This window comes from Protopterus annectens, chromosome 2.part0, assembly GCF_019279795.1.
Source record: "Protopterus annectens isolate FY-2018-M chromosome 2.part0, PAN1.0, whole genome shotgun sequence".
Taxonomy (NCBI): Eukaryota; Metazoa; Chordata; order Ceratodontiformes; family Protopteridae; genus Protopterus; species Protopterus annectens.
In genome coordinates this window covers 1,674,413,441-1,674,426,687 of record NC_056728.1, presented here as the reverse complement: position 1 = coordinate 1,674,426,687, position 13,247 = coordinate 1,674,413,441, and the positions used below count along the sequence as shown (strand labels likewise).

Genomic DNA, 13,247 nt, shown 5'->3' with positions numbered 1-13,247 from the left:
ATCTTCTTTTTCCATTAAGGCCTTTACTAAGTCCAAATCAGCCAGGCATCCCAAGAGGCCTGTTGCACAAGGCCCATCCCCAGGCCCCATGCCTAAAAAGCAGATGCTTAAAATGGCTGAGGATTTAATTACTCTTATCAGGGGTTCCCAACCCCCTCCAGACAAGAGACCCAGAGTGGAGGAAGATTCTCCCTCTTCTGATCAGGACTCCATTTTTTCAGAACATTCTGATGTAGAGGAACACTCTTACTCCACATTTGAAGATTCTGATGCAGAGCAGTCCACTCCTTCTGTATCTCCTCCTGAGGATTTTTCTTTTGGGGAAACCTTGCACACCTTGAGGGAACATTTCCATTGGGAAGGCCAAGACTTTTCTGATTCCAAGAAAAGACTTGGGGAATTTCTTTTGTTACCTCAACACAGACCTCTGGCCATACCTCCTGTCTTGGACGTACTTGATGATGTTTATTCGGAGGCTTGCCTTAATCCAGATTCCCTGCCTCCTGCTTCAGTCAAGCCTGATAGGTACTACAGAGTCCCTAACTCTCACCAATTTCTTTACAAAAGCCATATTGCTGACCCTGGAACCATTTCTCAAGGCCCCAAGGGAATGAAGGCCTCTACTGCCAAGAATCCACTACCTTCTGAAAGAGAGTCAAGATCCTTAGAAAGGTGGGGAAAAAAGGTATATACCTCGGCCACCCTAGCCATGAGGGCCTTAAATTGTCAGTTTCATATGCTTAAATATCAGCAGTTTCTGTTATCACAATTAAGAAATAAAATGTCTCAACCTGAACAACCAGATTTGAAGGAGTTACAGGATATGATGCATAGTGCAGAACAAGTGGGTAAACACACCTTACAATGTGGCTATGATGCCCTAGAGGCCTCAAGTAGAGCTGCTGTTACAGGATCAGTCATTTGTAGACATGCATGGCTTAGGGAACAAATCTTGCTTGATCATGTGAAAGCTAAACTACTAGATGCTCCTTTACAAAAGGATGTGCTATTTGGTACTAATGCTGAGGAGATACTATGGAAAATGGAAGAAAAAGCCAAATCTATGCAAACTGTCAAAGCTTTTCTACAGGTTCAACCACCACGTTTTAGCAGAAATTGGCCTTCTAAAACTGGTCCTTTCCAGCCACGGACAAGCCCCAAAGAGGTAGATACAGGCGCACAAGGGGCAGAGGGCAATCACAAGGATCATATAGAGGCAGGCAATGGCAAACTCCAGCACCAAGAGGTGGCGAAGACAGTGCACAACAATACAGGAAACAAACCCAATGACTTCCTCCTTTCCATGCCAAGTAAGTCTCAGCTGGCAGCACCCTTGGGAGGAAAGCTGGCATTATTTACAAGAAATTGGCATATTGTCACAACAGACAAATGGATCCTGGACGTTATAAACAGAGGCTACAGATTTCATTTTCACACTCTCCCAAAAATGAGAGGCATGCCAAACCTGCCACACAATCAAAGGGCAGAGGCACAACTACAGATTTCAAAGCTCATAGACATGAAAGCTATTCAAGAGGTACCTACTCACGAACAAGGTCAAGGTTTTTATTCCAGGCTATTTCTGGTACCAAGGAAAGGAACCGACTGGAGACCCATTTTGAACTTATCCATCCTAAACACATTCTTACTCGTACCAAAATTCAAGATGCTCACATTACAGCAGCTTCTTCCCATGCTGGGCAAGGAGTTTTGGCTGGTAACATTGGACCTCAAGGAGGCATACCTGCATGTCCCAATCATTCAAAGCTGCAGAAGATACCTCAGATTTCTTGCAGGTTCAATCCACTATCAATTCTCTGCATTGCCCTTTGGCTTATCTACTGCGCCCAGAGTATTCACGAAATGCCTGGCATCAGTAATTGCCTACTGCAGACTTCAAGGGATACAAATTTACCCTTATTTGGACGACTGCCTAATCCAAGCGGACAGCAAACACATACTTCTGGAACACCTGGCTTATGCAACACGGCTACTGAATTCTCTGGGATACACAATCAACAAAGAGAAATCCAGGCTAACACCATCTCAGAAAATAACTTTCCTGGGTGCCAACTTGGACACAAACACCCAGATGGCCTACCTTACGCCAGAAAAACAGGGGCAACTAACTCAGTACTTCAAAACACTAGCAAATTGTACCAGGCTTACTGCAAGGAAAATCCTGCAGGCTCTGGGCTTCATGGCATCTTGCATTCTTTTAATCCCATGTGCAAAGTTGCATATGAGGAAACTTCAATGGTACCTAAAAAACCTATGGTCTCAACACAGCCACAGTTTGGAAACAATAATACCAATAATTCCATGTTTGCAAAAGGAATTTGTATGGTGGGCCCAAGCATGTCAAACAAACACAGGTCTCCCATTCTGCAAGCCTCAAGCAAATCAAGTCATCACAACAGACGCCTCAGATTATGCCTGGGTTCACACATGACAGACAGGTGCATTCAGGGCAAATGGTCCCAAAAGGAAAAGCACCTTCACATCAATCAAATAGAAATGCTAGCAGTGATAAATGCAATTACAGCTTTCAAGGACCTCCTGCATCCAGGACAATTATTGATAAGAACAGACAACACCACAGTAATGTGGTACATAAACAAGGAGGAACACATTCATACCCCCTGTGCAGACTAGCCATAACACTTTGGAACTTGGCTCTGGAATGGCAAATCGAACCAAGCACAGTACTTGCCAGGCCTGGAAAACACGCTGGCAGACAATCTAAGCAGAAATATGACAGATCCACACGAATGGAAGTTGCATCCTCAAGTGTTTACAAAGATAATCCAAGCATGGGGGAGGCCAGACATAGATCTCTTCGCCTCCCACAGGAATCATCAATTGGAAAAGTTTTGTTCAAGGACCTTTCATCCAAAGGCCTGGAGAGTGGACGCCCTTTCATTCAGTTGGACAGCATGGACAGTTTACGCTTTCCCACCTCTGCCTCTTCTGCCCAAGGTGCTCTTGAAAGCAAGAGCAGACAGACTGAAGATGATACTGATTGCTCCAGACTGGCCAAGACAACACTGGTACCCACTCCTGAGGAGCCTAACACATACTACTCCCTGGCACCTACCTCTAATGCCTTTTCTGCTGACTCAGCACAGCTACAAAACTCTTCACAGTCAGCTGAAAACACTCAATCTCGCTGCATGGAAAATTCCTTAACACCACAACAGACCCTACTCCCCAAAGAGGTGCAGGATGTCATTTTGGAGGCCAGAAGGCCATCTACTAGAAAGGCTTACTCCGCAAAATGGAAACTGTTTTGCTCTTGGAATGAGAAAAAAGGCCAGGACCCTAGAAAACTGAATTTGCCTCATGTATTACAGTATCTAGCTGAGCTGCTGAACAGTGGACTTTCATTTTCCTCCCTAAAAATCCATGCCTCAGCCATTTCTACAGAATTCAACATGGATCCACCCGTATTCTCTCACCCACTCTTAAGACAGTTCCTCAGAGGGGCTAAGAATATAAGACCACCAAGGAAACAACCAGTGCCAGCCTGGGATCTTAATTACATTCTAGAAAAATTAACATTGCCTCCCTTTAAACCAGCTGCCTCAACAGATTTGCAATATTTGTCCTGGAAAACAGCTTTCCTTTTGGCCATTACCTCAGCTCGTAGGGTTTCGGAACTACAAGCCCTCATGGCTGTGCAGCCCTTTCTCATCTTCCATCAGGACAGGGTTTCCCTTCGAACCAACCCGTCATTTATGCCTAAAGTGGTATCCAGGGTAGCTTTAAATCAAGCCATACACTTACCTACCTTTTACCCCAATCCTCAAAACAAAGGGGAAAGGCTGCTACACTCCTTAGACATCCATAGACAGCTACGTTATTATTTGGACAGAACAAAGCCTTTCAGGAAATCAGAACAACTTTTTGTGTCCTATGCTGTAGGAGCTCAAGGGAAGCCAGTTACCAAACAGACAATTTCAAAATGGATAGGCCACTGCATACGGTTTTGTTACTCCTATCATGGAAAATCTGTACCTACAGGCATCAGATCCCACTCCACCAGGGCCACAGCTACCTCTACAGCCTTCCTCAGAGGAGTTCCTACCAAAGATATTTTGGAGGCAGCCACTTGGAGTTCTGTGCATACCTTCACAAAACACTACCACCTGCCTTTATATTCCAAAACTAGAGCAGGCTTTGCCACTGCTGTGTTGCAGGGCATTCTGGCTCATCCCAGTTCCACCTAGTGCCTACCACCCTGTGCGTAGCTTTGGGATTTTACCCATCTGTGATTACTGCAGCTGTATGCACGATGAACATAGTACAGTTTTGTACCTACCATAAATGTAGATGTTCGAGTGCTAATACAGCTGCAGTACAGGTTTCCCTCCCTCCTTCCCCTCTTGGTAAAGGCCTAGGGCCTAACCCCTCTTCATACAACCTGATTGGGTTATCCTTCTTTGGTATATTTGCTTGCAACTACTGATTTTTGATTATATTGCATTGCATGTATATAAATATAATTTATGTATTGCCTTCCTACTGGGGGCACCTGACATCTGGGGCAAGAAAGACTGAAGAAAATGGCATCGGCTGTGTCTTATATACCCCTGCCTCACTGACGTCAGGAAAGAAGGTGACAGCAACTGCCGCCGGACCTAGAGTTTGGAATTCGGCCGACCGAGGACCCGCCTGACGGCAGAGAACCCATCTGTGATTACTGCAGCTGTATTAGCACTCAAACATCTACATTTATGGTAGGTACAAAACTGTACTTTAGAGGACATAGTCCACCCCTTCTTCTTTGTTGCTTGTTAGTGTTAGTAGGTACCTATCCCTCGGGCTAGGACTGTTTAAGTTAGAGGACCTAGTCCTTTCCATGTGTTCCTGTTGAGACTGATTAAGTTAGAGGTTTTTTGTGATTGTCTGTTGGTTGCTTGGTTCCCGCGCTTTATATATTAACGGTTGATCATTATTAACAGTTGGTGTTTTCTCTTGTTATGTCTAAGGATACGAAAGAGCATAAGCCCTCGGGCTTTAAGAAATGTACTAAATGTGGTTATAAGATGTCTATCATTGATGGACACTCTGTTTGTGTTTATTGTCTGGGGCTATTCACCTCCAGGTATCTTGTACTTTTTGCCATGCATTTAGCCCGCATGTTCTTCAGGAGAATTAAGACTGAAAGGACTTTTGAAACCCTCCTTCGAGGAGGATTTGGGAAGTGCTTGTAGCTTCAAGTCCTCTCCCTCTAAAAGTAAAACTTCTAAGGCAAAAAAACATTCTCCGGCTCCATCTGTATCCTCGGAGCCTCTGGAGAAAGTAGTGAAATCTATTGTGGCATCCTCGGCACTACTGTCCTTGGAGCCACAGGAAGTTAGTGTATTGACTGAATCTGCTTCGGCTCCAAGTCCCTCGGAGCCGATTGCGGAGGAGCTAGTTCGGAGCCAGTCTCCAAATTTTAGGCCGGTCTCTCCTCCTCGTAGGTCTCCTTCGGAGAGGAGGTCTAGATCTCCTTCCTTATCTTCTAGGTCTTCCAGGACTCTTTCAGATGTGAATGTAGAGAGAGTGGTACAGAGACTGCTCCAGTCATCAGTACTGGCAAAATTGTTTTCGGCCAGTGTCGATACTTCCTCCTCCGATCGAATCTCAGCTGTCGGAGCGGAGTGGTCGGTGCCTTCTGATGTCCGTAGGTCAGCTCCGATGGCCCATCCTGGCTTATCGGCTCCGGCTTCAGCTCTGACCCCGTCAGCTCCATCCACGGGGTCCAAGACTCATGGTTCCTTGGTCGGACCCAAGGGGGAGGTCTCGGGTCACTTTTCGGCTTCTAGCCTCCCTGTCTGTGCTTCGGCACGAGGGAACCTGACCCCTGCTTTGGCTTCGGACCTTGTCCCTTCTATTCCGAGGTCTTCCACGGCTGGTCGATCTTTGGAGCCAGGGGGACCAGCTTTTGAGGCCATGCGGAGTGCACTGTCCAGGTCCTCAGCGACATCATTCGGCACAGACACTCTGTCCCCTCCAGCTCCGATGCGGGTCTCTGATCTCCCTCTGTCTTTTGACAGCAGAGACCCAAGGCCTCAGGATACCCCCACGAGTGGTCCCCATATTTCTGAGGGCCCCTCAGTGTTTTTGTCGGAGGAGCCACCCAGAAAAAGAATGTGCAAGAGGAAGCACATTGTCTCCCAAGATGAGTTCCTCATGTCAGACACCGACCACGAGGAATTGGAGGGGTTCCCCAAGTCATCCTCTGAGGATGTCTTTTTCTCTGACATCCTAGAAATTTTGAAGCAGAGGGGTGACTGGCCCGAGGAGTCTGTGTTCCTGAAGGCCTTTGGGGCTCAGCCCTTCGCCTCCTGGGTGTCTCCACCCTTCGACGAGCTTTTGGATCTGGTTTGTCGAAGGATGTGGGAAACCCCTGACTCTGTGGAACCAGTCCCCAGGAAACCCAACAAATTCTTGTCCACCCCCTCTGACAAAGAGTTTCTTTCCAAGGAAGTTCCTGTAGATGCCATGGCGGTGGCAGCGGCCACCAAGAAGGAACTGGCTAAGACTTTGTTTACCATCCATCCTCCTAACAAGGAGTCTAGGACCATGGACCGGTATGGGAAGCATATGTTTTCTTCAGTGGCCTTTACTCTGCGGTCACTGAATTACTTTTCTCATTTTACACGGCTCCAAAGAGATGATCTGAAAGAGCCTGGAGATGCTCTACAGGGTAACGTTTCTGATGCGGTGGCTCAGAAGGTCAACGCTCAGATGTCTACCCTCAACTCTATTGCTAACTCCTCCATGAAACTGATCTCTTACGCAGCCGAAGGAGCGGGTAGGGCAGCAAGTTTGGGAGTTGCTCTTAGGAGACACTCCTGGATGCGCCTCTGTAATTTCATTGCGGTGGCTCAGAAGGTCAACGCTCAGATGTCTACCCTCAACTCTATTGCTAACTCCTCCATGAAACTGATCTCTTACGCAGCCGAAGGAGCGGGTAGGGCAGCAAGTTCGGGAGTTGCTCTTAGGAGACACTCCTGGATGCGCCTCTGTAATTTTGTGGAGGCCTTCAAGTCTACATTCACCAACGCCCCGTTTGATGGTCCCTCCTTATTCGGAACCAAGGTGAAGGACACTCTCACTAGGTGCGAGCAAGAGGGAAAAACTCTGTCTGCTGTGGGAGTCCGTTTTTCCCTACCCTCTAGGCCTTATCCCAAGGCCCAGAGAGGTGGGAAGATGTTGTTCAAAAAATCGCAGAGGTTTTTTCATGACACACAAGGTGAGTCCCCCTCCAGAGGCAGTGGAGGGGGTGGTAATTCTGGTAGATGCCACCCTAAGGGCAGAGGAGGCCCCCATAATCAGGGAGGCCATGATTCCTTTCGTGGTTCTCTGATGGGAGGCCCAACTGTGCATTTCCGGAGCCAGTTGGGGGTCGCATTTCACTATATCCAGAGGCCTGGCAAAGTATCACTCAGGACCAATGGGTATTAAAAATAGTTTCCGGAGGATATCCCATTCCCTTCTCTTCAGCTGCCCCTCCAATCAAAAAAATCCCAGATGTTCCACCCAATCAAAGGGATTCCGCAGCTTCAGAGGTTTTAAAGCTGCTAGAAAAAGGAGCCATCCAGCATGTCCCCTCAGACCAGATCAGATTAGGGACTTACTCCAGATTCTTTTTGGTGCCGAAAAGGACAGGGAACCTGAGACCCATTTTGGATCTCAGCATATTGAACACCCATGTGAAGAAGTCCAAGTTCCGAATGGTCACATTGCAATCTATTCTCCCATTGTTGGGAAAGGAAGTGTGGATGTGCTCCATCGACCTCAAGGATGCTTACTACCATATAAAGATGGACAGGGCATCCAGAAGTCCTCTACGCTTCCGGCTGGGAGACAGTCATTTTCAATTTTGCGCCCTGCCCTTTGGTCTCACCACAGCCCCCATGGTGTTCACCAAATGCATGGCAGTGGTAACGGCTCACTTGAAACGTCAGGGATTCCAAGTGTTTCCGTACCTGGATGACTGGCTCTTTTCTGCCACCACCAGGCATCTACTTCTACAAACCAGAGACACCATGATCAAACTGTGTCAACAATTAGGCATCACTCTAAATTGGGAAAAGTCTGCCTTGTTGCCCTCGCAGCGTGTCACCTTTATAGGCGCCGAGTTAGACACCATGCTCATGAGGGCGTTTTTACCACTAGAAAGGATTCAAAGTTTACAACAGCAGGTGTACGCGTTACTCCCTTTGAGAAGAGTGAAGGCAAGATTGATCCTCAAATTGTTGGGGACGATGGCTGCTACAATTATGCTGGTTCCTTTGGCGAGGCTACACATGAGGCTCCTTCAATGGCTACTCTTCGCCCAGTGGTCTCTGCAACATCTTCCGCTTTCTCATCTCATAGTAATCACAGACAGGTACAAGCAAGATCTGCACTGGTGGCTTCACACCAGCAACCTCGTCATGGGAAAACCCTTTGTTCCATCCCCTCCGGTTGCCACAGTGACCACAGACGCCTCCCAGATGGGGTGGGGGGGGCATTATCTAGGCAGGACAGCAAGGAACATGGTAGGAACACGAGATACATCTGCATATCAATGTCCTGGAGATGAGAGCAGTGCTACTAGCATTGCAAGCACTTCAGAGCTTTCTTCCTCTCGGGACAGTTGCGATCCACACAGACAATATGTCAGTGGTATGGTATCTAAACAAACCAGGAGGAGCCAAGTCGTACCCCCTTTGCAGAGAGGCCATGCGAGTGTGGCAGTGGGCAGTGGCTTCCCAACGTTTTCTTGTAGCAGTGCACATTCCGGGGAAGTCCATTGTGATTGCCGACAGGTTGAGAAGAGCTATTCTGATGTCTCACGAGTGGTCCCTGAACAGTCAGGTTGCGGAGCAGATTTTCCGCAGGTGGGGTCAGCCTTGCTACGACCTCTTTGCCAGCCCCCTCAATACCAAATGCAGCAGCTACTTCACCCTTATTCCCCCCTCAGGGGGAGTCACCCAGGGATGCTCTAGTTCACGATTGGCCCTCCTGTCTACTGAACGCCTTCCCTTCTGTTCCTCTGCTGACAAAGGTTATTCAGAAAGCACAGTCTTTGGGAAGCAAAATGATTCTGATTGCTCCACACTGGCCTTGTCAAATGTTGTTCCCCTTTCTCTATCCTTACCTAGTGGACGCCCCCTGGAGTCTGGAACCTCAACCAGATCTGCTGACTCATGTGTCAGGGCAGCTCCATCCCTCTCTTCAGGCCCTCCGGTTGACAGCCTGGCTCCTCCACTTCCATCATTAGTCAGGCTTCATCATTTTCCGCCGGAAGTGGTTCATATTCTGTCTTCCTCCCATAAGCCTCCCACCAGAAAAATTTATTCCAGCAAATGGAAGAAATTTTCCATATGGGCGCATGCAAGACAGATTGATCCTTATACAGCTCCAGTTTCATCAGTCCTGGAGTTCCTCTCCATGCTTTTCAACCAAGGATCAGCGGCCGCAACTATTAAGGTCCAGTTGGCGGCTACTTCCACTTTTCACGTCGCTGATGAGCCTAGTCTCATGGCACATAGACTTTGTAAGGCATTCCTGAAGGGCACTATGCTGCATCGTCCTCCAGTTTTTCTACCAGTTATGCCTTGGGACTTAAATTTTGTTCTACAATGTCTCACTTCGCCCCCCTTTGACCCTGCAGCCACTTGTGATTTAAAATACTTGACTAGTAAGACAATCTTTTTAGTAGCCAACACTTCAGCCAGACATGTCTCGGAGCTTCAAGCCTTATCAGTTAGACCACCTTACTTGATTTTTCATAAGGGCAGGGTTTCTCTCGGACCAAACCCTTCCTTTCTACTGAAAGTGGCTTCTGTTAGTAATCTAAACCAATCCATTGAACTACCTGTATTCTTTCCAGAGTTCTCAAACAAGGCAGAATTTAGATTTCATCAGCTGGATGTGCGCAGACAATTAAGATTCTATTTAAGTAGAATGAAGGATCTCAGAAAATCGGATCAGTTGTTTGTCTCATTTTCAGAAAACAGGATTGGTTCTCCTGTTTCCAAAGTCACCTTGTCTAGATGGATTTCCAGTTGTGTTTCATTCATTTATGCTTCAGTTGGCAGGGATTTACCATTTCGAGTGAAGGCTCATTCTACCCGATATGTGTCTACATCTACAGCTTTTCAGGCCAGGTTGTCTATGGATGATATTTGTGCTGCGGCTACATGGGCATCTCCTCACACCTTTGTTACTCACTACAAGTTAGATTTGGTGTCCAGAGGCAGGTCTTCCTTTGGTTCCACAGTGCTCAGGTGTATTTTCCACTGAGCCTCCCAGGATTCAGGTGCGGCTACATGGGCATCTCCTCACACCTTTGTTACTCACTACAAGTTAGATTTGGTGTCCAGAGGCAGGTCTTCCTTTGGTTCCACAGTGCTCGGGTGTATTTTCCCCTGAGCCTCCCAGGATTCAGGTGCTGGGGACGCTGTCCCACGGGTAAGAATGTAGGTGAGATTGGACTACATAGCATCAAGAAGTTATGTACTCACCATAACGTTCGATGTATGTAGTCCATCTCGCCTCACATTCTTACTTATCCCCCCTCCTTCCCCCATCCTGGAGGAACTAGGGGTTTAGGTATGGTTTCAAATTCCTTTCTGGTTAGTATGTTCTTTCTTCTCTATATGTTGTTGTGTGTGGAGAAGTGATTGATTAGCTCGCAGCAAACAGGATCTGGGGAAAGGGGGCAGTGCGGCATGGGATACCTTCTTAACCCAGCGAATTGAAAGACTTCGAGCTAGAGTATGGCCGGGTTGGAGCCGAGGTTCGGCTCTGAACCTATGGTTAAGAATGTGAGGCGAGAGGGACTACATACATCGAACGTTATGGTGAGCACATAACTTCTTGCTCTCATTGTCCAAATGCTTCTTTTCTAAAAGTGTATAAAGTGTATAGACTCAACAGCTCCTGAACCAGTCTTTTAAGAACTACAGACATTATCCTTCTGATTTATTTATTATAATTTGTGTTCCAGGTAGGTTTACCATCCACACAGTATGAAGTGTATGTAATGCGTTATCGTTTTGTGGTCACTGTTCATTTAAAATCAAGACTATAGAAGTCACTTGTGGTTTAGGAATGGTATTCAGGAACCAAAAGTTGAATTCAAAGTAGTGCTATACCCTAAGGAGAACTATTGTTGTATCCTAGACTGTTTTCATCCTTTCATTCATCCTTTTGATGTCTAAGGTATCCTGCGTTAATCTCAATACAAAACTGCCACTGCATTTAAATAAAACAATGACTTAGCCATTTCTCAATTTGTGTGGCATTTCTCTCCTGCTCTGTTTTAATAGCATACCAAATGTGTATCTGTGTACCCACAGACACACGCACACACACACACATTAAGTTTTGTCTGACCATTGTATTGTTTCTTGTCTCCAAACAAATTCATATGTAATGATAGTCAGAGGAAGAGATCAGTCCAGTCTGTCAATTCCACCAACTTCTAAGAGTAACTATCTTGTAGATACCTGCTTCCAGTTATATAGTCAGCTCCTGTCAGACCTTAGTAAAGAGGACTATCGTCTTAGGGCTGCAGATGGAGAGATTATTATAGGCACATATATATAAAAACAACTTTTTCCTTATCCACCTGTATGTGATTCCACTCGTGAGCAGAGGTATCCTGTTTTCTGCCTGCTTTCACGGTATTGACATTGATGGTACCCTGACCACATGTTATGGGTCCTAAATTAGAGGACATTCTTCTGAAACTAAATGTTTTTGTAATATATTAAAAAGCAATCTTTGGCCATCTGCTGTAGCTTCTTATGTACCATTTGACTCGTCGTCCCAGTATCAACCATGGCAGTTGTTCAGTCTACCAGTTTTCATTCCCAGAGTAAAGAAAATTGCCCCATTTTTATTGCTGTAATAAGAAAATGTTCTGTGTCATCCCCACAATCCCATATGAACATTCTTTTATGAGCTCAGTATTCCACACCTCAAACTTTGTTTACTGTTGGTAGATCCAGGACAATCTTCTTTCACACTTTTGGAGTAGACTGAGGTAAGCACTTTTCAGTTTTTTGTGGAGTATGGCTATTTAAGTAGAAAAACAGTACAGTGTACAGTTTGGTGTTCATTTATATTCTTAGGGGGCAAAAACAGAAATACTGTGAGGTAGCAGTAATAGGCAGAAGGTATTTTACAGGTTAATAACCTTATGTGTAATTCTCCTTCTTTTGTATTTTAGGTTTAATTGGTAAGATAACACTACAGATTCCCTTTTATCGTCCTCACATTGACCCATGGGTAATTTCCATTTCACGCCTGCATTTGATTGGAGCACCATCCAGACTGCAGGAGTTTGATGAAGAGAGAACAAGGCAGTTGGAAAAGGAGCATAAGGAAGCCTTTCTAAATGCTTTGGAAGAAAAATGGAGGGCAAGTAAAGATTTGTGTGTGGTTGTACAGCTGTTAGTTGCAGTATAGCACTCAGAGGTACATGAGAAAATGTATTTAAATGGCTTCTATGCACACAGAGGAGGTGAATGTTTTTCTTTTGGAGATTTATGTTAGCAGGTTTTGAAAAGTGTATACGTATTGTTCTTAAACATACATAATTTTATGTAAATAACAGAAATGTTCCTTTCTATGTCAGATATTACAGAATGACAAACAATGGAGAGCTCAGCAGTTAACAGGCAGAATATTCACACTATTCACACTGTGGAAGTGTTGGGGAATAATACAAATGCCCAACACCAAATATACTTTTATATGTGACTGATGCAATCTTCCTGAATTTTTCATAATTAGCTATTATATGAGTCAGAATGAACATGTGCAGTATAGTGCATCACAGTTAGCAGCTAGCTGTGCTGTACAGAAGAGGTTTTCACCAGTTGCTGTCTACTGGGTTTGACTATACTGTGTGTGTGTGTGTGTGTGTGTGTGTGTGTGTGTGTGTGTGTGTGTGTGTGTGTGTGTAGGATGGAGTATTGTCCAACCTTGGGACTATAAGAACTACTTTTATCAAAGACCATGTTCACAAAAACTGTGATTGACATGGCTTTCGGAAATGTAAACATTTTTTTCTGTGTGAGTAAGCACTCCAAACCCTATACACTCTACACCTCCTGAACTTATAATAAACTCTGAGGTTGCTGCACCTTGGGGTAAGGGTACATCATGACAACATTGACATCATTTGAGTAATAAGCATTGTGCCAAGTGCAGATGTTTGAATACTCTGCTCATGTACTTCTGATCAAATCCCT

The 13,247-nt window shown here is 45.6% G+C and overlaps 1 protein-coding gene across 1 annotated transcript in view; it reads left to right on the top strand.

Moving 5' to 3' along the window:
- VPS13D (vacuolar protein sorting 13 homolog D) overlaps positions 1-13,247 on the top strand; it is a 3,321,573-nt gene that overhangs the window by 130,742 nt on the left and 3,177,584 nt on the right. Inside the window, exon 4 of the mRNA XM_044060428.1 lies at positions 12,221-12,411. Coding sequence (XP_043916363.1) covers positions 12,221-12,411 — 191 coding nt within the window. The remainder of the gene's footprint in view (positions 1-12,220; positions 12,412-13,247) is intronic.